General features: G+C 38.9%; 1 protein-coding gene across 18 annotated transcripts in view; it reads left to right on the forward strand.

The window, feature by feature from the left end:
• The first annotated feature begins 4,755 nt into the window (after nt 1–4,755).
• CPED1 (cadherin like and PC-esterase domain containing 1) overlaps nt 4,756–26,106 on the forward strand; it is a 310,448-nt gene continuing 289,097 nt past the window's right edge. For 7 of the 18 annotated variants that reach the window (XM_005550620.5, XM_074035873.1, XM_065542507.2 and 4 more), the window contains exon 1: nt 4,756–5,930. In XM_005550620.5, the coding sequence (XP_005550677.3) occupies nt 5,682–5,930 (249 nt within the window). In that variant the 5' untranslated portion in view covers nt 4,756–5,681. Of the gene's footprint in view, nt 5,931–9,951; nt 10,028–26,106 lie in introns of all 18 variants that reach the window. The other 11 variants (XM_074035875.1, XM_074035871.1, XM_005550616.5 and 8 more) reach the window with 7 other exon arrangements.

A 26,106-nucleotide genomic window follows, 5' to 3' on the forward strand; every position in this document is an offset into this window, starting at 1 on the left:
CATTTTAAAAAAAATGCACAGAGAGCTTCATAAAAGATTCAGGTGTCTCAAATTGAAGTCCGTAGTCTGTACAAAAGTTACACTGTATGTATACATAACCTTGTGGAATAATACATCATCAGACGTATTTGCATATACCTTAATTGAATACAGCATGTATCTCCTAAGGGACAGTGAAGGACTCTAAAACAGGAATCTGACATTTCACATAGATTTTAAAATTAAATCTTACATGTGTTTTGCACTAAAGAGAATAAGCACATGCATTTGACTCATGCTGTTCTTTTCCCACCTATAAAACAGAGGAGATTTTGCGTTCTGGGTTTACAATAGAAGGTAATGGTAACATAATATTCTCAGATAATTGGAGACAATGGTCACCCTACCCTGAAAACTACCATATCTTCACTAATAAATCTGGGAAAGAAATTTTTTGGATTCCTACTGTCTGCAGATGAAGGCTAAATAAACTGTTAAACTTGGAAATGATAGCCCTCCTTGATCTGTAGCTAACACTCTTTTTTTCGGCTCTGTCTCAGTGGTCTCCTACTAAGACATAAGACCTTTATTTTCCCTCTTGCAGGAGTTGAAATGTTTGCGACTTGTTAGGGCCCAGTCGAGAAGTGGCTACGTTTTTCTTATCACCTCTCAAAAGATGTGAACTCCTTATTTTGATTCTCCATGGTTCTTGGAATATATCCATCTTAGTTGTGGCTGGGACTGCTATCTGTTTATCGGCCTTATTTCCTTTTCCTCCTGGGCATGTAGCTAGACCTCATTTCACAACTCCATTTCCATTAGGTGGGTCCATGTGAGTAGGCTCTGGACAATAGAATATGGCACAAGAGATATATGCCAATTTGAAGCTTGACCCATAAAAAACCTCCCACAAAATTCACCATGCCCTTTCTCATCCATTGTCTGCTGATGGGAGGCAGAGGATCCCAGTGAGTATCCAAGATTCTAGGTTATGGAAAGTCACCAGGTGGAAGGACCTTAGGTACCAAATGTCTTAGAGAAAACTGACAAACACTTAAAAATGATGTGAGTGAGAAATGAGCTCTTATTGTATCAAGCCAATGAAATTTTACGGTTATTTGTTGCAGCAGTTATCATGCTGTGACCCATTCATCAGTGTGTTTCTTATATTTCAGTTGTTCATAGTATTTGCCATATGTCTTCTGTTTTACCCAGCACCTAGGGTGATGTTTCTGCATAGTAGAGAATCAATGTGTCATTCAAGGTTTAAAAACATCATCTTAAGTTCATAGCTTATGGGACAAGTTCTAGAGTCAGCATTAGATAAGAGGTGATAGGAGCTGAGAAGAGGGCTGTCAAACTTTCTAAGGAAGAAGTGCTGGAAGGTTAGAGACCAGGCATTGCTGATAAGACTTCCAGCACTTAATTCATGACTTTGCTGCTAGTAACTACAGCTGGATTTTACCTTATCATAGTCAGATAATATCTTGAAAGGGAAAGGCTGTTCCCTGCAGAAAAGCAACAGAGCCCAGAATCTGAAGACAGAGAGGAAATCCCTGTCAAAATGTATCCCTAAAAGCATACATTTTCGTAGCCTAGGGTGACCTTTGAGGTCATCAGTTGATCCCTGAAACCCCTGTTTTATGAGAAAGATGGGACTCAGAGGGGTAGAGAAATATATTACTTTCCCAAAGTTCCGAATCCAACACTGGAATTTTATGTTAAGAATACTTTTATTCCCTAGTTTAAAAAAATAAAATTTAAAAAATACCTCCTTCAAACAATTATTTGAGTGCATACTTTCCTCTTACCTCCACTCCATACCAAAGACCAAATGAAATGTGTGGGAAGGGAGCATATATTTTGTGTTGGAGAGGTTTGGGGAGAGAGATTGTTCTGTTTTGTCCAAGCTCGAAATGATAGGATCCTGAAAGGTCCGTTAATCTATTGTCCCAGATTAATCTGCTTAAATACAGGCCCTTGAATACTGAAATTATTTAGTGTAAAGTATACTTTATGAAATTATGTGCACAAAAGCATTTAGTCTGAAACACTGTCAGAATCTACAGCCTCATGGTTCTAGTGAATATTTACCCTCTCACCTCATCCCTAAACTAACTTGTTCTCTGTCTTTATTATTCCCTGTTTTTTTGTTTTGTTTTGCTGTTTTTGAGACAGGGTCTCACTCTGTTGTTCAGGCTGGAGTGCAGTGGCACAATCATGGCTCACTGTAGCTTTGACCTCCCCGGGCTCAGGTGATCCTCCTACCTCAGCCTCTTGAGTAGCTAGGACCACAGGCACACACCAACATGCTCGGGTAATTTTTGTAGTTTTTTGCAGAGATGGAGTTTCGCCATGTTGCCCAGCCTGGTCTCAAACTCCTGGGCTCAAGTGATCCTCCCGCCTTGGCCTCCCAAAGTGCTAGGATTATAGGTGTGCGACATCACAACTGGCCTCATTCACTCTGACTCCTTCAGGCTCTATCATTCTATTCAAATGTGTGTAACCTATGGCTCAGGTATAAATACCTCCCAGGTAGAGTCTCCACATGCTGCTTTCATGCCACCCTTGCCCTCATCCTCCCAAACGAGCATCTGCTGGTGGGTGCACTTCTGTCTCAAAGAGGGAAGGGAAGAGAATTAAGAGCTCATGTTTGCTTTTGGTGTTCCACGGGGCTCATTATTTGATAATTATCTTTTTATGTGTCTGACACCACATCACCCATTAGCTCAGTGAGGACGGAGCACAGCCTCAGGATTCAAACCTTAGCAGACATGCATTCAGCATTCATTTATCCTACAAATACTCACAGAATGCTTAGTTGCTTTCCGTATATTATCTCATCTAGTTGTACCAACAACACTTTAAAGGAAACATTAATATCCTTATTTCACGAATGAGGAAAGCTGAGACTTCGGTCAAACCACTTGTTTAAGAACAGCTGATAAAAGGCAGTGCCATGAATCGTATCCAGATTGGGTTTACTCTAAAATCAGATGCTTGTGGATCGCCTTAGTCTATTTGGTGATAATTCTTGCTATATCTCCTTTCCACCTCTTGTTTACACCTTCTCATGCTACATCTTTGCTCTCTCTTGCAAATATTTCCTTACTGCCTTCTTCCACTTTCTTGGACTCACTAGTTAAAATGGGGAATTGGGTTCTTCAATCTACTAGAATCATTTCTGGGATACTAATTTTCCATCTTCTTCCCTATTCCCATTATTTGAAGTCTAGCTATATCATCTTCTTAAAATTTTTAATACTGTTGTATTCATTTCTCCCAACCCAAAGGCAATTTTATTTTAGCATCTTATTCACTCTTTTTTTCTGTACCTTGTTCTCAACAATTTAATAAAGCATAAGAATGACTCTTTAGATTCCCCAAACTCAGACTTCTTGCCTTAACAAAACTTAATAGAGCTGTCTGCCTATTCCTTATCACTCAGTGACAGCACTGTTACACCCTGGATTCCAATTTAGAAATCTCATAATTCTTATTATCTCTCAAATCACATTGCATCCACCAAAACGATATGTCCTACAACACCATTGTTCAGCCATTTTCTCTTAAAACTCTTTTGGCTTCTAAAAGTGAAGGATCACTTTATTTTTCTCTATCCCATTTGTCATGAGATTAAGGACTCTGAACCTATACGTAAAATAATATTAAAGCCACTGGAGGCGATACATGCAAGGGCTTTGGATGAACCCAGCTTCCATGTAAATATTTCTTCTGTAATGTGTTAATTAATTTGTTCTATAAGATGTTAAAAGTTTTTCTCACAAGCAAGGATCTCTAGATACCCATTTCTCTGAATCTGTGATAGCCGGACACCCCTAGGGGGCGCTCCGTCTCTCAAAATACAAGGGGCTGACAGCAGCGTGCCTCTGGGGTGGGGCTCACTCTAGGGGTGTGGCCTCACGGAGAACCTCAGCCCACTAGAGTTTGGCTTAGAAACAAGTTTGAAAACCTCTTCAGGTCCAGAGCCTTTAAATAATGCCTGCTATGCGCTAAGACAGCCCTGGGTATCCAGAGTTCGCAAAGCAAGGACTGGGGAAGAGAGCGACATGCACCAGACTGATCTCCTTTCCCCTTGACAGCCTCAGCAAAAGTGGAAGGGGATTTGCAGAATTGCACTATTAGCAGCGTCCACCCGAAGGTCTGCACAGAATTAGATTGAGCTGATTCTGGACAAAGCCCACTGTGGACCTTTTTCTGTTGGGCAAAAGTTACCCCCAACACTTGCTATAATCAACTCATTTTAGGAGCAAAATGTCAGGCCATAAAGCATCAGATCATTGAAAGACCCAACTAATTAGTCCAGGAAAGGAGTAATAAGAACATCCGTGATCTGAGTTCGATACTAAGGCACAGAGAGACGACTGAGCTATTCTGGTGCTTGCCGTCTGAGGCCCAGACAGTACTTGTGACCCTCTTATCCTCAGAAGAGTAACCACAATTCCCTGGAGTGAAGGATATCCCAATTCACTCATGGAGTTCACTTTAGTCTCATTCTCGACCTTTGTCACCAGTTGGCTAGGGTATTTGTTTTTCCAATTCTGTGTTAGGAAAAAGAAGTTGCATAGAGGATCAGACATCAGACATGTTTCTAAATTCTGCAGCTCTGGGTGGGCAGCCTCATTTGGGGAAATGCTAGCTGCTGTTTCCAACGTGGGGAAGCCCACAGTTTCGGACCCAGAGCTGACAGCGCTGTTCCAGCAGCCCCCACGGCCAGAGGAACCCGGCCTTAGCTCCGCCCCGCCAGCCCGGCCCGGGTGCCTGCGATGCCGCGGTCCTCTGCTCCCGCCGGGCGTGCAGCGGGCGCGCGCGCGTGTGTTTGTGTGTGTATGTGTGTGTGTGTGTGTGTCTGTGTGTGTGTGAGATGAATTGGAGTCATACGACTGGGTGTTTCCTTCCGAGTGGTTTTGATCAGCAATCCATTAGGAAATCATGGAAACTTTTTTTTCTGGCTAAAAGGATGAAAACTGAGTAAGTACATAGAACTTTGAACTTGAGACGGAATGAAACAAATTCAAGCAAAAACCCTGACAGTAACCATGTCCATTCAAACTGCGTATGCCCTTTTTATGTTAAAAGCCGTGAATACTTACAGGACAGTGGGAATTTAAAACTAAATGAAGGGAAGCATACAAAAGGCTGAAAGCAAGACTGCTTTAAAACCGGAGGAAAATTGAGGAACTGCTAAGGCAACCTGGCCTGAGTTCAGCTGTGCGACAGACACTTTGGGTTTTAATCTTTTGCGTTCTTCAATGCTGTTTTCAGACTCCAGATTTACTTTGGTGTTGTTTTCTCTCTTCCTGCAAAGCTGAGGCAGAGTCGGACTCCTTTACTGTGAGTTTAAAGATGTGAAAATAAGGCATTACTGGAAGCAACAGTTTGGCAGCCTGGGATACACTCAGGTTATTCGTTACAACTATTATTATTTGATGTCTTTTTTTAAACTCAGGTCATCCACTTTTGACTGTCATCCATGGAAGAGCTCTTATTAAATGCCTCAGACTTTCGGGACCTATGATTCTTTGGCACAACCCTTTGGAAAATTCTTGAGCAGGGATGAAGCAAACTTGATTGGAGTTGTGGAAAAAGAAGACAGATTAGTATTTTTTATGCTGACAAAAAAATAGCTGCTATGACTTTTCCCGCAACGTGGACAGGGGCCAAGTGAAGCTGAACTGGTCATGGTCTGTCGTCCAGTGTTCCCTTGTCGTCGGCGATTTTGCCCCCGACCCTTCTTGGTGGGCTTGGTGGTGGCAATCTGTCTCTTCTACCAGACTCTGACCCTCCGAGGGACTCGGAAGCTCACAGCCGCTGCCCCTGGGGCTGTCCCACACACATCCACTGAATCTCAGGCAAGCAGATGCAAGAAAGGATCCTCTCAGGACACACAGTGCTTCCTTCTCTCTGGTAATGCCCAGGAAACCAGAAAGGTAAGACTCTCATAAGCTTAATGGAGACAGTTTCTGCAAAGACAGCAATCTGCCTCTGTCCTTTCTATAAAACTAAAATTAACTTCCATTAGGTCTGAAAGGGATCCAGAGTGTAAACAGCCTAGAGAGTGACCTGATGACAGGGAAACACGTTACGTAAGCTTCAACTTCTTATAGTTACTTCCAGAAAGTTCTGGCCTTACTTTGTCTCTTAGGATTTCACTTCATTTCAGTGGAATGAAGTAGACAGTTTGGAGGAGGCGTAAAATGACGTGGATTCTTTCTACAATATCAGGATTCTAAGAGATCTGAGGATTTACAATTCGAAAACATAAATCAAAGATTCAAAAACTTTGATAAACCTTGAGTGTCTCTTTTCTCAAGGCGGTCAGTGCCCAGTCCATTCCAGACTCAAAGATTCTCCAAAGTTTCATTTTGTAACTAGCTAGATCGATTCTTAATTGGTGACCACATTTCTAAAGCAATATATTTACTTCAAAAGTATTTAAAATAATAGTATAATATATTTCATCAAAAGAATTGATACACTGTGTTTTATTGTTTATAAGATCAGGGAAATACAGATTATTCTGTATTTATTCTATTCAGATAAACTTACTAATCTTACTCGTCAAATGTTGAAAAAAAAACACAAACAGCCCACAAAGCAACACAGGATTTCTATTTTAATATACCACTCTCCTCATGCCTATCAGTGAAATAATGACCTATAAAATAGTCAAGTGTAAAACAGAACATGAACAAAGAAAAAAAAATGCACACAAAAAAAATCATGATGGCAAAGCTACTAAATTTTATGTTACAACAAGTAGTATTGTAGCAACGTAATTGAGGGCTCTGTAAGTAGCATCTTATATCTACAGTAGATTCTGGTCGATCTTATGATGCCGGTTACCATTTGAAGTAGAATTTCCACTTGAACACCAGCTCTGTTGCTACCGTTATTGCCAAAACCTCCACAATTGACCAGCACCACTTGTTTTAAAAACCCTTTTATTTATTTTGTTTCAGACTACTGCCCTGTGAGACAGGTACAGTAGATATGATTGTTATCATTTTATGAACAAGGAGCCTGACACTCAGTGCCATTTAGGTAGGCCACATGGTTAGCATTACGACAAGAGGCATCCCCAGAGCAATAGCTATCAAGCTGCTTAGTTCCTACTGCAGGGCTGATGCTCTAAAGAAAAGTAAATGCAAAGCCCTTGTAATAATTTTTGAAACCACAACTACAAAAACGTATTGAAATACAAAATAACGTTAAGTTAAAACAAAGAAAATTTGAAACTTTTAAGTGACTTCATTTGTTATCCGTAATGCCAAGAAACATCTTGACCAAGAACTATCTTATGACAAAGAATAGTGGATAATATAAGTTGGAACACTTTAAAATGAAAACTGCAACTGAAATTCTATAGCTACTTTGAGGCACAGTAAAGTGATTGAAGAATGTGTATTTTTGTTGTTGTTCCTTTACACTAGCATTAACTTTTTTTTTTTGTTTCCTGAATACATCACAGTCAAAATGGATGTAAACTGTGACTGTTAAAGTCATTTCTTGTTAGTTTCTAATATTGAGAAATGCAATTTCTTCAAAAATAGTTGAGATAGTCTTGCTCTTATTAAATGCCTAAAATTTTTGCTAAGAAGTTTGGATGAAAAGATTTTATTCATGAACTTACAGCTTTCTTATTCCCCTCCTTCGCTCTGTGTGATTCCTGCTTTGTTTGTAATTTAGGCATATGTTAGCTGTTATTTGTGGGCTGTCATAGAAAATTCTATTTCAACTTTGAATCTCCTACTACTTATAAACCGTCTGAAACTTACTGGCTGCTGGTGTAAAACATTCACTTGAGAATTTTCTTCACCAAAAATGCCAAACACATGTTGAATTTGGTTTACAAATGATTCACAGTCTTAAGTATTTTAACTATAAGCAAGATTCTAAATTTACAATTAAGTTCAGGAGCCCAGTGGATATGAAAAGTAGATTTCCAAACATTAGCCATGTCACTCCATTTTTAACCTATGCCAGCCCCTGGTTTAAAGCCACTTTTTATTTGAGGCAGAAAGGAAGCGAGAAAGAAAGTATCATACACATGTTAATTAAAACCAGACACAAATTAATTCTACTTATAGTATATGTTTTGAAAAAAGAGTCAAATCATACTCCAATTTAAATTATTAGATATTCTTTCAGATGGCTAAAATGAAGAGAGAAAACCTTTGGGATCAATATATTGATCATTTTCTAAAGTAACTATTTGTGAAGTTCATTTTAAAAAGCTGATTAGATGCTATATAGGTTTCCTGAAAACCTAGAATTAGCTTTGAGGCATTTTATAGAAGTAGCATTATTTCTATCTGTAAATTTTTGATTTTGTTATTACTTTTATTTAGTCAAATCTTTGCTTTAAGTGTTTTTAAAAGTTACTTAAAGCAGCTGATTTTGACCTAGGGTTAATGGATTCCAGAATGTATTTAGATGTATAAAATGTATACATCCATGGCATTTTATGCAAAATACTATATATGTAGGTGTATGTGCAGATCTTTGGGGGGGAAATCATAGATTTCTGTCAGATACTCAGAACTAAAAACATCCTAAGAACCACCACAAATGCTTAACAACCAGTATGTTTACATGTTAAACTAACTGCCCCTCCAAGATGTGTAAATTGGATCTAGATTTAAAAACCTAAAATGGAAAAAATCATAATTAAAGACTTCGACTGAGCATATTAGAACAAGTGTTTCAGTGAATGTTTTAGTGTTTGCAGGGATAAACATTCAGAAACCAAAGTAAATATACAGAAATCAAAACTTCTTGGATCAGAGTTTTTATTCATTGACTAAGTAATACATATTGCCCAGTCTTTTTTGTTGCAGTTATGTCTATGAGAAGACCTTTGGTACTTTATCAGCCTCCTAATGGAAGGTTCTGTACTACCAAATATTTGATCATGGGCGACTTTACCCTGCACACTTTTACACATGGGATCTGATTCAATGTGTAAAGCTGTTTTCAGTATGGATTGAAATCATGGTATAGTATATGCCAACTTTCCATAGTGAGGAAGTACTCTCCCTCTTTCTTGCCAAACTTTAATTCATTTTTCCATTTGAATAATCCAAAGGGCTTGGCTAAGCAGATGCATTTTTGTCACTTCTTCAGAGTTTTCTCCCAACATCAGTAGTCTGAATATTGCCTGACAATCTGCCAAGTCTTAAAATTATTTCAATTTAATATAGAAACATAGATGTGTTGTCTTCATCAAAGTAGGTCACTCAATAGATTTATCTATTTTTATAGCATCTAACACTTTAATATTTCATAACACAGGAAGCATATTAAATTATAAACAGAAACAATGAAAGAAAATCTCCTTAGTATATGCTCCTTTAATGGAAACTTTGCTATTTGGGGAATACATTTATACTCACCATAGCCATGTGTTTCTGATTACCTCCTGTTGATGGCTCCAAAATGAGAACTACTATTTTGTTGACTGTTGCTTGAATATTCAATTTCCATATCTTCTTGACTCTCCCTTCTCTTTCTGTGACTGTTCCATATGACATTTGCTTTCTCAAGGATCCAAACACAGCTCAATGCAAATAAGTGGATGTTCTCATTGAAAATGATCTAATTAATCTTGTTTGCAATTCTAATAGTAAATAATATATTTACCATTTGAAAATTTCTTAAAAATTCCTTACTTGGCCCAGGTTTTCTAGAAATAGAACTGGAGGCAAATACTTGCATGCTAACACTTTATTAGAGAATGCAATCTCAGGAACACAAGAGTGAGGAAAGAACAGAGAAGGGAGAGCAAACACAAGGGAGTACATTATTGCAAATCATTTCCAGAGAGGCTTTCTTCAGCTACCACGTCACAGTGCAGGTGCTGGACAAAAGGAGCAGAAAGGGCAAGCAGTTTATCTCCTGATATCTTCTCCTGCCTTTTATTGATTGGAGTCCCTCTCATCGTACTTACAGGTTGAGTTATTTGGCTTCTCAGGGCAGCCACTAGAGAAGCTAGCCCCTGGATGGGTGTCATCCTGCAGGTGCAAAGGTGAGGTGGACCCTCCTTTTCAATCAGTACTGTGAGTAGGAGCTTCCAGGTCTGTGAAAACACTGTCCTTAGTTTGATGACCACAACAATGGCAAGTAATGCCCACTAGAGGGGTAGATGAGGCAATGTGATCTACTCACTACTGAGACAGTAGTTTGATAATTTTGCTTTCTAGAAATCCACCAAAAATCCAGCAAAACTGCTTGCAGTCTTGGGAAGAGGCCTTTCTTATTTTATATAAAAATTTTGTAGTTATCTCACTGAGAATCCTTCTCTTCAACTAAAAAATATCCCCCACAGAACCTTGCTTCATCTCTACCCTTTCTCCTCCTGATACCTTTCATTTATTCATTCTTTTCATTCATTTAGTACATATTTATTAAACAATTTGTGTGTATTAGCCTCTTTATGAGATGCTAGTGATACAGGAATACAAGCTTCTGTGAGACAGACAAGTAAATTAACACGGTGGTAGGAAACTGATAATTACAAGATGACTTTTTGAATGTTGGGAAGGAACTAGAGAGGGTAGAGAAAGAAAAAAGTATTACATGCAGAATAGCCCACATATGCAAATAAGAAATGAAATAGCCGGATAGCCTGATACATTTGGGGAATTCAAAGTATTTGTTATGCTGTGTGTGTGTGTGTGTGTGTGTGTGTGTGTGTATGTGCGTGGTGTGTTGTTGTTGTTGTTATTGTTACTGATGGAAGCAGGAAGGCAAATACACAAGGTAGAAAATTCAGCAGGGTCTGGATGTTGGAAACGTGCACATGATAAGGAGTCTGGATTCTATTCCAAAGGCAACAGAGAATCCCTGAAGAATGTTAAGCAAAGACTGGCATAAATAGATAAGTGTATTAGAGAGAACAGTATGAGCACACATTGCAGAATGGACTGGAGTAGAATTGAAGGCAGGAAGACCAGTTGGTAAGCTGTTTCAAAATGCCTCTTCTTTGCCAAATCTTACTTTCCACGTGTGTTCTTGAACACCCCCTTTTCAACCTTTTCTAAAATTGGCTCCACAGTTACCCTCTATTACTTATAATATTGCCAATTCCAAATCTTAATCCTGCCAGCAAACATGTGTAGAACTAATAAACCAGTAAGCTTTCTTCGTACCTGGCAATCAACCTAATACAATATGCTCCTTGTCTCTCTACTTCCCTTCGGAGAAACTGTAACTGGTTCTCTTTGCATGTACTTCCTGGTCACCCCTCCCCATTCCTTATCCTTTGCATTTGGTCATTTCTATTGAAAGCTCTCTTGGTGAACCCCTTACTACCAAATCTAATGATCTATTTTCAATATACGTCCTTCTTCTCTGAGGCATCTTCTGCTATTTGGAAGTGATTCTTTCTTGAAATGTCCTTTTTGAATTCCACAACACAACAAAGTTATTCTGAAAAACTTGTGGTCTCCTTTCAAGTTCATTTCCTCTCTCCGATGACACAGGTAGACATTTCCAACCTTAGGCTCTTGGAACTTTGCCTTGTTTTATACTTTTCCTTGATGAATGTATCAATTTTGCCTATTGTTAATTTTCGCCCTTGGGCAGATGACGTATCACCTACCTCTTCAAATTCCTGTTACCTTTTTCTAGAATATTATAAAATACTACACAAATGTAAGTAATTTGTTTCACAAACTTCATGCCCAAATCAATGATTCCTCTTAACCTCCCTATTTCCATGAATAGGACCTGACACCCAACCACCATTTTCCTAGATGCATAGGTTTTACACCTTTGGTATTTCTTGCTCCTTCCCCATACCTTGCTCCTCACCAAATCCATCTGGCCTGGCTCCTTACCAAATCTGAGACCTGCCACTGAGCCACATGGCCAGCTCCAAATTAGAAAGGCTACAACATTCTTCAGGTTTTTCTCCTCCTCCTCCTCCTCCTCCTCCTCCTCCTTCTTCTTCTTTAGTAAGTCTGGGAGTGGTGGCTCACATCTGTCATCCTAGCACTTTGGGAGGCTGAGCCGTGAGGATCACGTAAGTCCAGGAGTTCAAGACCAGCCTAGGCAAAATAGGGAGAGCTTATCTCCACAAAATTTTTTAAAAAAATTAGCTGAGATTGATGGCATGTGCCTGGAGCCCCAGCTACTCGAGAAGCTGAGGTGGGAGGATTGCTTGAGCCTGGGATGTCGAGGCTGCAGTGACCTGTGATCGTGCCACTGTACTCCAGCCTAGGTGACAGAGCAAGCTCCTGTCAAAAAAAAAAAAAAAAAGAACAAAAAAACAAATTATCCTTAAAATTTTTTAATAGAGGTAAAAAACCCCATATATTATAAAATTTACTCTCTTAACCATTTGTAAGTATATAGTTAAGTAGTATTAATCATATTTACATTGTTGTATAAAGTCCAAAACATTCTTGCCTTGTTCACAGCCCTTATTCAGAAACATTAGTCTCAACCAGCTTGCATGTTGCTTCCTCTTCTCCTTGGCATCTGGCCCAGATCTAGATTTTCTCCTCGTGGTTTATATATTGCCTGTAGACATGGTGCTCCTTTTTTAGCTCTAACTTGTAATTTCTCTCTGGGACCATGCTGTGCATTTAGCCCTTTATTATACTATTATAATTTTAGTAAATATCACATTAGCACAGCCTTTATGGCTATGTAAAGTGGAATTTTCTCTGGTCCTCCAAATTAGTTCAAATAAGAGTTCATCAGATTCCAAAATCTTAGCGTCTACCTTCACAATCTCAATGCTGTGTCCTCGTTGTCACTAACCTAGACTCGTTCAGTGATTTAACCAGTTACCCCTCCATCTGCCTGCATATTCTATGCAGTCTGTGCACAGGTCCCATTAATACCTCTGCTGAAAGCCTTCAGGAGTTGTAACGTTGGGCGCACTCAATTGAGTAGAAACCACCCTGACCCAGGCATGTTCCAACATACTTTTCTAGCCTTATCTCCACCCTGTCTCTACGTGTAATCCATAATCCAGCCAACAGCCTATTCTCTAAACTCCCACATCTCTCCTTCTGTCAGGAGTCTCCTCCAGGGAGCCTACCCTAATCAATGCCTCTAGAAATCTTCATGATCATTCTTAAAACTTTCAAGAACCTATGAAGTTTCACCTCCTTCATCATAGCAGCCCTTATCTCCATAAATGGATGTGTGCTTAAACATCCCTAATAACACTTATGTTTCATTGTAAGTATTTATAAATGAAGGAACATTAGAATGTTAGAACTGCAAATAAGTTAGAGATAATTAAGTTCAACATCTTTTTTAAGTGAAGAGAACGAAGGCCACAGAAAGAAAGTGGCTCTCTCAAAGTAACATAATAAGTTGATAGTGAGGACGGGAATGGACTGAGACCTATGTCCTTTCTATTTTATTATAGCCCCATATGCTACCTCCATTCATTGGTATTATGGTCGAATTGTGTACCCCATCCCTGAAAAGATATGTTGAAGCCCTAAACTCCAGTACCTCGGAATGTGACCTTACTTGGAAATAGGGTTATCGCAGATACAATTAGTTAAGGTGAGGCCACACTGGAGTAAAGTGGCCCCTAATCCAATATGACTGGTGATATAAAAAGATGGTAGACAGGGCGTGGTGGCTCACACCTGCAATCCCAGCTTTGGAAGGCTGAGATTTGGAAGGGTGGATCACTTGAGGTCAGGAGTTCAAGATCAGCCTGGCCAACATGGTGAAACCCCATCTCTACTAAAAATACAAAAAATTAGCTGGATATGATGGCGGGCACCTGTAATTCCAGCTACTCGGTAGGCTGAGACAGGAGAATCACTTGAACCCAGGAGGCAGAGATTGCAGTGAGCTGAGATCATGCCACTGCACATCAGCCTGGGTAACAAGAGTGAAATTAGATCTCGAAAATAATAATAATAATAATAAAATAAAAAATAAAAAGAAGAGGACAACATAGGAAGACAGAGACACACAGGGAGAATGTCATGTAATGTTGAAGGCAGAGATTGGAGTCATGCAGCTGCACATTGAAGGACACCAAAGATTGTGGCAAACCCCCAGAAACTCGAGAGTCGAGGAAGGATTCCACCACAAGTTTCAGAGGAACTGCTGACACTGTTATTTCAGGCTTCTAGCCTCCAGAATTATGAGATTTAGTAAGTATGCTTTTCTTGTTTTAAACCATCCAGCTTTGTTACAGCAGCTCTAGGAAACTAATAAATTTGGGAAGGTAAAATAGTTAAGTACATGAACACTGCATTCAAATTAATACCATTTGTTAACTTGCTCCCTTGGGCACATTTCTTGACCTCTCTTGGATTTAGTTTCCTTACCTGAACATGGATGTATTATTACCAACTCCCCAAGGCTAACATGAGCCTTAAATGAGATAAATCACAAGAAGCGCTTAAAGTGTCTGGCAGATAGAAAGCACTCAATAAATATTAACTATGAAAATAATTATTATTTCATTTCCTTGAAGACTCACTCATCTCTGTGGACCCTATAGACCCTAACATTTGGCCTTCACAAAGTCAGTGAGCAACAAGTAATTGCTGCAATGAACATAAGTCTTTAGATAAGACTGAGATGAAAGCTTTGTTGAGTTTCTCTCTCTATCCCCCAGCCTCTAAGCTGTTGCCTTTTCAAAGTAAAATGAATCTTTTGAATCAAGACCAAACTTAGGGAGGCTGATGTATCAGTCAATGTCAGACTTGCTTATCTATAGGCAAGTCCTTAGTTTTGTGGATTTTTTTTTTTTTTTTTTTAAATCTGAGCTGCCCAGATGAACAGCATGTTATAGCTGGGGATGGGGAGGAGTGAGCTGAGTGCAGATAGGAGGGAAGAGATTAAGATTTTGGACCCTGAGTAACATATCTATTCATTTGTTTATCGTGTCTTTCTGCATGGAATATAAGCTCCTTCAGATCAAATACTTTATTTATTGGTTTACTGCTACATCCCCAGTGTCAGAATAGTCTCTGATACATAGTGAGGATTGAATAAATATTCAGTCGATAAATGAATAAATAAATGAATGATGAATTTCAACTTGCCGACTCTAGAGCAGGGCAACATATGAGAGGAACTCCTTCTTTTCTGTCTCTTGCTGGACTCAAAAGTCCTCCACTTCTCCTTCTTCCTACACAAATATCCCTTGATCTCTTTACTGTACTCTCTCTTAGACTTCTGGCTAATGGTAATCATCATGCCATTTCTACATTAAAGTTGATTAATTATCTTTGATTAACTATCATTGATTTCTCTTGTTATCATCAGCTCCTTTGTCTCATTGAAATCCTTAGCCTATAGACATTCTCAGGTATCTACCATAATAATAATAAAAATAACATCCTTTCCTAATCATTGTGCCTTTCTAATTACATCTCTTCTTTCTTACCCTCATTGTCACCATCATCTAACCTCTATTTCTGTTAAGGAATTTCCATTTTTAACAGATTGATCCTACCTAAAATTGAGCCATTCCTTTTCTACATTTTTATATTGTAACTGGATTGGAAAATGTAGATTTTAAAATCTTGCTGATGGAATTTAAGCACAGGAATTTATGTATAGGAGGCTCTCAAGAGATGTTGTCAACGTACTAACAGGTATGCAACTTTCAGAGAATTAGTTAGGCTGCCTGATGAGCATTTAATGCTTGTGAGTTTATCTGAGACAGTTGATTAGAGCAATGTTAAATTTTTGTAATGAAATATGCATATGGGTAAAAAATTGCTCATACTGAGAGAATTTAAACAAATTCAAATTTGTTTACATTAGATACATTTTAATGAAGTCTTGATGAAGCTCAAATTTAAACAAGAAGTTATTTTTAATGTCATATGTATCAAAGAATTAATCATTTTGTAAGTGTCATTCTCTCTTGTTTTTCAGATAGTGGCAGGAGCTTCTGCTTCTTTTCCCTCTATGCAATTATGTTTCTTGTTTTAATGGAATTGAAATTCATATAAGATAAACTCTCTGAAATGGAAACCACTAGATACACTGACATTATAAAAAGTGCTTCCTGTTATCAACTCTGAGTATGTGGCCTTTTGGGGTGAAAGGAATGTTTTGGTTTCGTTTTTCCCCTTGGCTTCCTTTAGATATTTTTTCCAAGGGATCTGTTCTCACTAAAAGAATGAACTCATGTTCTAACATAGGATTTATGTTCTGTGGCAGAAACTACACCAAATTTGGAAATTTGCAAGGTAAACAGAACTTTGTCAACTTTTGCACTTTTTGGAGACTTATTCAAAATGTAAAATTAAGCATTTTGACTTATCATGTATAGAGTTCGGAAAGAAATATGACAATAAAAGACTGAGTCGGCCATGTATAATGATCTTAAAAGAGTTTATTCAGCTTTCAATTAAATTCACTAATAGAGGCTAGGCATATTTATGATCCAAAATAATAGATGGATCAAAATAATTATTAAAAAGAGCACATGGATTTGGCAGCGCAGAATGGGCCTTATCATGTTCCTTGACATATAACTACCTTTGGTGTCCCTAATCTTTATCTGGGGATTCTCAATAGGAACCCCTACCAGTTCATTTATGGTGCAGCCCTATCAGAGTAACTTGGTAAAAGGGAAGCTCTGCAACTCTGCATATTACTGTTGAGAATAGATCTTACAATCTCCAGCACAGCTTTCAATCTCAAGCCTGTTAAGTACCTTGAATAAGAAGCCTCGCAGATCTTGGATATGTTGTGGAATACATTGGTCCAAATTCCAGCTTTATCTTAGCTATGGGACAATTGGCAAATTTTATCCACATTTTAAAATCCTCAGTTCTCTTATTGGAAAATGGAGCTAACCCCTATTTGTGGAAACTGAATAAAATCATATGTTTGAAAGCATCGAGCATGGTGGTTGGCCAGAGTTAATGTTCAATAAGTATTATGTGTGTCCTTTCTTCCCCTGGGAAGCTGGGTTTAAGCTCTGATCTCAAAAACAAGCACTTGGTATAGATTACATTATATTTGCTTCAATAATGCATATATAGTAGGCATTTTTGATTATCACCCTGTGTTTTCTTCAGTACATTTATTTTGCTCAGGTAAATGTTTAAAGCTGCTTGTCCATTTTCCCCTTTGGCACCTATAGATACAGTCAAATGCAAGCATATTCCACGGGCTTTCCAGGGATATGCATAATGCTTCTTTATCTGCTCAAGAAAGTCACTTTGACTGCCAGGAGTCAGAATGCAACATATCTTCCCTCGTTTATGAAACATAAATTATTCACAAATGTTGATATTTTAGTTCTTTTCATAGCCAATTTCTTGTAACATACGTCACAGCTGATCTTGACAAATTCAAGCTGGTAATTGCTGACCTAAGCATATTTTAAGTATGCTTGAGAGAGGGATTTCAGGTATCCAATCTAGGAAGAGAGAGTCAGGTGGAGGAAGAAGCCTGATAGTAATGTATGACAATGGGAAGAAAATGGAATTTGCTTAAAAAATAATATTACTCCAGGGTCATGATATTTCTTATTTCTTTTGGCATAGGACAAAGAAGGTGGTGTTAGGGTGGTGGTGCAGACTTCTAGAAACCACCAGAACAACCTGTTAAAAGTTCATGTGTCTGAAACAGATCCTGCTGTGACCCATTCACCCTTTCCAAGAGAAAGGGAAATTACCCGGGACTGAAATGGGGAATCCCAGTTTCCATTATGAAGAGTTGAATGACCGTGGACAAGTGACTTCCTTGGGTTTTGTTTTCCTAGTCTGTGGTCCAGGATCAAAATGCCTGTCACAGAGGTGCTATGGGACCTAATTAGACACTTTAGCTGAGAGTACTTTGAAAAGCATTGAGATTATAAAAGACTGGGGAATACATATTTTCATATCCAAAAGAATGATATCATTAAACTATTCTCATTGCATTTGGTGCCTCTTGGGAAAAGAAGAGAGATTATATGTATATCTCTCACAAATGTGATTACTGGAAACACTCTTCATTAAAAATTTATAGTATAGTGTGCTATACAAATGCCAAGTTATAAAGTTATGTTTCAAAATGCCACTAGGAGTCCAAAATCGTGCTGCTACAATTGAGTTTCCTCTTGGTGTTTCACTATTTCTTTAACAAGCAATAGGAAGTATAATAGCATTCCAATAGCTACGGCCCAAAGCCTACTTCTTCCCTGGTGGAAAATCTAGTATTAATTTAGCCAAAGTGCACAAATGCTTCAGGAAAAATGGAACAGGATATTAACTTTTCTATAGCAGTGAAGGAACTACCCGACCCTAGCAAAGCATCAGTCAGAAAGTTGACTTTCATACTGAGCAGTAAACCTTCCCTACTGGACACGCCCAGAGGGCGGAAGTGATTTTGAATGTTTCCCTTTACTCCCCTCTCTGTTATTATCTTTAAGAACTATCCTTTTTTTCTGAATAAACAGTGAAAACATTAATAACATATCTTAATAACAATTAATAACAATTAATAACATATCTTAAAAACAATTAATAACAATTGTACAAGCTAAACCTACTTATCTAAGTATTTTAGAACTATATAAGCTATTTTAAAAGCAGATAGGTTTGAGGCAGAGTTAGTTTTCTTGTGGGGGAGTATATGAGGATAGGGAAGAAAGGAGGTGAGTGTACTATGTTTCTTAAAAAAAAAAGAACACTGATTAAAGCATGACCATGTTTGCTTTTAACAAACTTATTTTGCTGGAGAGCAGATAAACTCTTCAGCATATGTTGTGGAAACATATTCTGTCAGACATATAAACTTCAAAAGCTAGAATTGTCTCCTATTTTTCTTGTAAAATAATATCTTAAAAGGAAGCCCCTTTTCTGGGATATAAATAGGAGTATGTCTCGTTATCCAATAATATGTACGTAATCCTAAGCACATTTCCAAAGTAACCAAGCATTTATAGTAATGTAACCATACCCTGTGAAATCTAGCATTAAACAAAACTTTCCAATAAATTACTGTCAGCTGGATCAGGGCAGAGACCAAGTGTACACAATTCCTGGCACATAATATGTTGAATGAATGCATGAATGAGATCTAGTGTAAGTTCATGTTGTGTATTCAGTATAGAACTCTCTGTGGTGGTCAGCAGTCCTTGAATTCTTCTTTTGTACTTTCCTTTCAGCTCTTAAACTCTGATCATTCCCAAACAACGTCCCCACCCAGGTCTTCCTTCATTCAAAAGATGTCTTCACCTCCTGCTTTCCTGAGAAGACCAAAGCAATTTGTTTGACCATCTAAGACATGGTTCCCACTTTAGACCTGACTGATACCTACTGCTAGACCCTTTAAGAATAAACTGGAACTCTAGGAAAGGAAATTCCTTTTCCAGCCAGACACAGAAGAAAGCTAAAAGCTATTCTGCAACACAATTGGTCCCATAAAGAAAGGATTAGAGAGTTTAGGGACTTGAAAACTTGATATCAGTATTAGATGATGTATTATTCCTTCCTTTAGGAAACAGTGCTTATATTTGGGAATTTTAGATATTGACATTTCCTGACAATTTTTGATTGTGGGAGCAAGAAGTTGGCCATCTGATGTTTAAACACTCTAGAATGAATATGTAATTTGGAGATCTCCAGGGTAGAGTCGGGGGACCTCCCAAGGGAAAGCATAGGTGGGAGGGTTCTTGGAGCTCAGTCAGTTTGGAGAAAGGGTTACCCAGGGTTGTCTCAAAGGAGAGCCAAGGTTGCATGTCAGTAATGGCCAGTAAACTGAAAGGACCAGATAAGAAGGCCACGGAGAGTGAATAGGCATGAGGGTAATAAGAGTAAGCAAGAAAAAGAGTGAATGCCCAGCTATAAATGTGTGCTGAAGGAAACTTGGTCTACTTCTTTTATGTGGAGTGTGGTGCCTCTTCCCCACATTCTTCTTAACACCGTGGTCACTCCATGAATACGATAAGGCAACATTTCTCTGGGTTTGCCAAGTGCGTGCCTCTATCTTGCAGCCCTTCATTCAACAAGAAGTGGAACAGATCTTTACTGTCCTGGAGATGTAGAGCCACCTGCATGAAGGATATTGCCTATCCATCCTTAGCCATCTGTTCAGCTCAAGGGAGCCCTGGATTTCTGGGGAAAATCCAGATGAACTGGTTGCTACATGCATCTGAATGCCGAGGGGAGAAGGCAGGAGCCAGAGACGCTGTGCATGGGGTTGACAATGTTAAACATTTCAAATGGGCTTAGAACCTATCCTCCTCCTCCAGGGGGTATAAATGTGGTGACTGGACAGGCAGTGGATGGAGAATCTCTTAATCCCCAAATCAGTGCCTGAGTTCTACCCTTACATCCGGCAGGTGTTCCATTAGGCTGGACTCTGCCCAGAGGAGGACATGTTTGCTCCGTGCCAGAAAGAGATTCTAGGCTGGCTGCCACAAGTTCGTTCATGATGACCCACTGCAGAACTCTGGGCTGTGTGCATGTGCAGAAGTGAAATGCAAAGGGGACAGCAGAGCTAGGAGGACAACTGAGGTCACAAGCTGGACAGGATGGAGGTGGGAGGATGAGGAACACTTTGTGGTTGGGAAAGTAGATAGAGAAGAATGAAAATTGAATGGAGAATGAAAGCAAGGAATTCAGGAATTTGTAGGGGAACACTTGGGAGACCCTAAGACTAGACACTGGTGACTATATTTTCTGAGCCATAAATAGAGAATGTAATGTTTCATAAAGGACTAATATCCTAATGTGTGGATTTATTTATAGAACATTATAACAAAGTAAAAATTAAGTCATATTTAGTTGTACAATTAACAAATGGCCTTTTTTTCTGGTCCAGTCCCCAAATCTAAGAAGTATGTTCATTGTATGTATGGCATCATGCCCCTATGCATTTTTATAATGATATGTTTGCTCTAACACTGAGTTTTTATCAGAGAATAATCATAGAGATGGAGGCTCATTTAGTATTTTAAAATTATTTAATGTCTCATATATAAACACTACCTTTTCATATCCTATATGTAATTTGACAGAACCCTTATGAAACAATATGATTAAAACTTTAAAGGCTTGCGTTCTCATTGTTCAACTCCCACTTATGAGTGAGGACATGCGGTGTTTGGTTTTCTGTTCCTGTGTTAGTTTGCTGAGAATGATGGTTTCCAGCTTCATCCATGTCCCTGCAAAGGATATGAACTCATCCTTTTTTATGGCTGCATAGTATTCCATGGACTATATGTGCCACATTTTCTTTATCCAGTCTGTCATTGGTGGGCGTTTGGGTTGATTCTAATTCTTTGCTATTGTGAACAGTGCTGCAATAAACACATGTGTGCATATGTTTTTTTAGTAGGATGATTTATAATCCTTTGGGTATATACCCAGTAATGGGATTGTTGGGTCAAATGATATTTCTGGGAACATCACACACTGGGGCCTGTCGGCAGGTTGGGGGCTGGGGAGGGATAGCATTAGGAGAAATACCTAATGTAGATGACCAGCTGATGGGTGCAGCAAACTACGATGGCACGTGTATACCTATGTAACAAACCTGCACGTTCTGCACATGTATCCCAGATCTTAAAGTATAATTAAAAAAATTTAGAAACAAACAGAAAAGCTGTTATTCACCATAAAAAAAACTTAAAGGCTTTTACTTAAACTATGTTAATTTTTCAACATATTATTTCGTCTGACAATTCTTTAAAGATCTATTTCTCTAATAATATCTTACGTTTGTGTGGGACTACATATTTTTGAATGCTTTTGTCTAAACGGAGTCACTCTGGATTCTTACAGTAGCACAAAAAGATGGAAGGTGTCAGTACTCATTTGCAGACAAGGAAAATGAAGTTCATCAAGTGGAACTTCATTAGTGTCAGCTGATCATGAATGGGGTGGGGGGGGTGGGAAATAGAGACTTGAGATTCAGGAGGCTTTGTGTGGTGGCTGGAAAAGCCTCAAACTCAGATTCAGAGTCTCTGGCATCTATGAAAGTGTCTGGTTGACCGCATGATGCTTAGGTACTGATATTGTTGTTGTAATTGCCCCAGTGCTCTTTCCTTTCTGCTATATTGCCTCTGTATGGACTTACTATTTTAAGGCTGAATTGCTGAATTAACTTGTTGTTTTGGCATCAAGGGACAGAGACTTGCTATTATATTAACATTTTTCAAAAGAACAAGGTCTTTCCTTGTCCTCCGCTTGTTATTTCATAATTGTGGATTGTCAATTCTCTTTTTTCTTCATTACGGACATCCTTTAACTACTGTTGACACTGTGGTAAGACTCAGAGGGCAATAAGGAACCTCATATAGTCAGCTTAACACCAGCAAAAGCAATCAGGGCTTGGAGATAGAAAGAAAATAACTTCTTCCTCCTGTTAAGCGCTACATGAATGTCTGAGAAAGAGAGGACAGGGACAGGGGAAGAATCTAAGGAACAGGAAAGCAGAGGGGAAGAGAAGAGATTAAAGAGGGACACACTCAGGAGTGATTTTCGTTGGCTCCAAAATAGGGAATCACATCAAATTGTGTCCAAAAATAAAAATAAAAATAAAAATAAAAAGCAAGCTACATTCTCTTTGTCTTTTCATTTCAAGTTCTATCTTATTTTCAAGTTCTGTCTTATTCTTACAGACATAATGAAGGAAACTGTCAAGACCACCATCTCTCAGTTATCCCTGTGTTTTTGTAATCTCAGTTGGATCTGTGTTATGTCTGTGAGGTTACAGTAAATAGTAAACTGCTGACCCACAGCTGTGCAACGTGGGTGGCATCTCAAAGGAGCCTTGAAGAGGAGGCTGAAAAAGATGCTTTATACTACTTTTAAAAACAGCTAGAAAAGAGAAAAGGGAAATTTTAGGAGAAGCAGAAGAAGGAAATAGTATAGGTTCCTTCACATTGGTTGAAACGAATGAGCATTCCAGTGGAGGTGGAGGTTGGCAGGCAACAACGAACGCCAGGCACCGGAAGGCAAGAAGTCACAGCTGGTGATCCTAGATATGCACTTGAGGAGAAAAAGCTGTCCTTGTGTTCTTAGTTTTGCCTCTAATTTCTTTGTGCCTCCAAGATTCACCCTATGTGTAGGGGTTAGCCTGGGGAAGGAAGGCGCCTCACTGGAGCCGAAGCTACACCCAGCATGATTCTGCATTTGCTGGAGTTTGAAGCGTTGCGAAACTGTTTAGATTGCAGGGTTTTTTTGTTTTGCAACTTGCACTCTTCCGTTCTCCATTCTCTCCTCCTCTCTTCTTGCTTCAGTTACACAGCTCTGTGTTGTACACCTTTTTCAGAAAGGCATCGTATGATCCCAAAGTTTTGAATGAGAAGAATGGGCATTAAACATTGAGGATACCCAGGAGTTCTCAGAGTTTACCTTCAGATTATATGTTTACTGTTTTACAGATTTGATGGAAAGTCTTCTGATAAGGAAAACATGACCGATCTCTAAGGTGACAGTGTTTCAGATGTGGACTAAGGCAACTAAGGCATTACAGCATTTATCATTAATAATTTTCTAGACTGGGATGTCCAAGTCAGGGTCTGCCCTGCTGTTCCTTCTGTTTTCTTCTTTTGTGCCTTCTTCCCTTCTAATAGAAATTAGGCTTACAGGCTCCCTTTCTGTTTACTGAGTGTCTTCACGACAAATTAATTTTCCTAAAATTTTCTCTCCAGTACTGGAATGTGTTCATTCTCTGTACCTTAGCTCTCTCTTTCTCAGTTACACGTAGCATTATTTGACCATCCTGTTGCTGCTTCTTTTTGCTCTTTGTACACCAAATCAGGCTCATAGTACAGAACTCACTGCTCAGGCCCTCACAGTTATCACTCTTCCCAGGCTTCCCCTGTATGGTTTAATGCCTTCTTAGGGCAGGTCTCAGGCATCCCTCTTATGGCTTAGTGACTCAGGTTACTTTCACTGTTTTCTTTTCTTTTCTTTTCCTTTCTTTCTCTTTCTTTCTTTCTTTCTTTCTTTCTTTCTTTCTTTCTTTCTTTCTTTCTTTCTTTCTTTCCTTCCTTCCTTCCTTCCTTCCTTCCTTCCTTCCCTCCCTCTTTTTTTTAACCTCTTTTCTGCAATATGGAAGGGGTGGCTTGAGGTTTTTAGAAAATACTGTGATTTAGGTAGTAAAAGTCTGGCCTTCTGAAATTCTATCAGGGTACTCATCCATCCAGAAAACAAAACAAGAAAAGCACTCTTTTTCTGTCTATCCTAAGTCCAGTTTTCCTCATCTGCCTCCTCCCTGACACAACTTTAGAAAACCGAATCAAAGTTCTTCAAAGTCGAACCTATGTATAAAGACCAGCATAGAGTTATCAACCTTTAAATTTTCCACTACTCACTGCATTTAGGTTTCCTACTAGCTACTTAACAAGATAATAAGTAGCGTTGCATTGCTCCATTTTTATCATCATTGTCAGTCATTTCTTGTTGCCTATCTGACCCTATTTGCCACTCACAATAAAAAGGATTCATGGTACTGACCTTCAAGGTCAACAGCAAGGAACTTCAAGAGAAAAAAAGACAATTCTTCAAGGCAAGGAAAAGATAAGAAGAGAAATTACCAATTTAATTTAATTACTTATTTTCTTTCATTCACAACATTCACAGTATAGGTAAGCAATAACACCAAATCATCTAAAAGAGCTCCTGGGTCATTCTTTAACAAACCAGAACTCTTATTTCCATCGGAAATTATATGATTTCATTAATGGTTTATTGCTCTTCTTGCTAAACACTAGCGCTCCTAATGAAGGCTAAAACCTGGATAGACTACTTCACGGTTGCATTCCCAGACCCTAAGACCATGCCTGTTACATAGAAAATGCTCGAAAATATTAAATGGGCAAACGAAAGAATGATGAGAACAAGCCAGAGGACAGAGGCAGAATCGGTTTTGCCATCCAGAATCTGTCCCACCGGGTGCTTTTCTTCAGGAGCTCTCAGCAATCCCAGCCCAGGTGCGGGACAGGCAGGTTGCTGAGATCTCCCTCAGGTCCCTCAGCTCAGTGTTTCCACAGCATCCTATGCCTCCTGACTTACTGGACTTATCCTAGTTTATTATAACTAGTTGCTTATGTCTGATTTTCTTGGTGGGATGTTAGATCCTTAAAGGCAGAGGATTTACTGTGGATTCCAAGCTCTTTCATGTTTGATGTTTTGCCATGTGGATGTGAAGGAAGTGCAGCAGAGCAAGGAAATTTAATATATTAGATAGAGGGTGGTTGGAGTGTTGGACCATGGAATCTGAACTGCAGAGAGAGAAGCTGAGGAAAAAGGAGGCCAGCAGAAAGTTCAGGCTGTGCCCAGTGGCTCACACCTGTAATCCCAGCACTTTGAGAGGCCGAGGCAGATGGATTGCTTGAGCCCAGTAGTTCAAGACCAGTCTCAGCAAGGTGGTAAAAGCCCCATCTTTACAAAATAATAATAATAATAATAAATAGCTGGATGTGGTAGCATGTACCTGTAGTCCTAGCTACTTGGGAGGCTGAGGTGGGAGAATGGCTTGAGCCTGAGAGGCGAAGGTTGTAGTAAGCCTAGATCATGCCACTGCACTCCAGCCTGAGTGACAGAGCCAGTTCCTGTCTCAAAAAAAAAAAAAAAAAAAAAAAAATTGTTAGGTGAAAAGACTAATGATTGAAGAACCAATACATTGGAAATAAATGAGAAGAGCCAGATGCTTCAGTGCAATCAAAGAATGGAATATCTGAAATTTTATAATTTCAGAGGAGGGGCTGTTCTGGGACTACAATGTCTAAGATATGGCCATTGGAGCAAGTGTTTGAAACGAAGTGGAGGAGAGTCACTGGAGATGAAGAGGTCATGAATATTTTATGGCTTGAGATGCAGATATTGAACCCTTGACTGAGATATTCTAGTAGATATTTTTTCCACCTAATAGTTAAATAAAGGGCGTGTGTATTTACAAAAAAGTAAGCTCATACTTTGCATTTATGTATCCATTCATTTGCTCATTTATTCATCCATTCTCTCTTATTTAGAACCTGGCAGTAAGTTGCATATACAACAATGGCCAAAGCAGACAAATCTAGGCCCTCATGGAACATAGTAGGAGAAGCGGACATTAAACAAATAATATATAGTTATACATCGCAAAGTGTGCCAGTGGGAAAATTACATTGAGGGATATAGGTGATAATGGGTTTTGGCGATGCCTGTT

This window comes from Macaca fascicularis, chromosome 3 (genome assembly GCF_037993035.2).
Source record: "Macaca fascicularis isolate 582-1 chromosome 3, T2T-MFA8v1.1".
In the NCBI taxonomy this organism is placed as follows: Eukaryota; Metazoa; Chordata; class Mammalia; order Primates; family Cercopithecidae; genus Macaca; species Macaca fascicularis.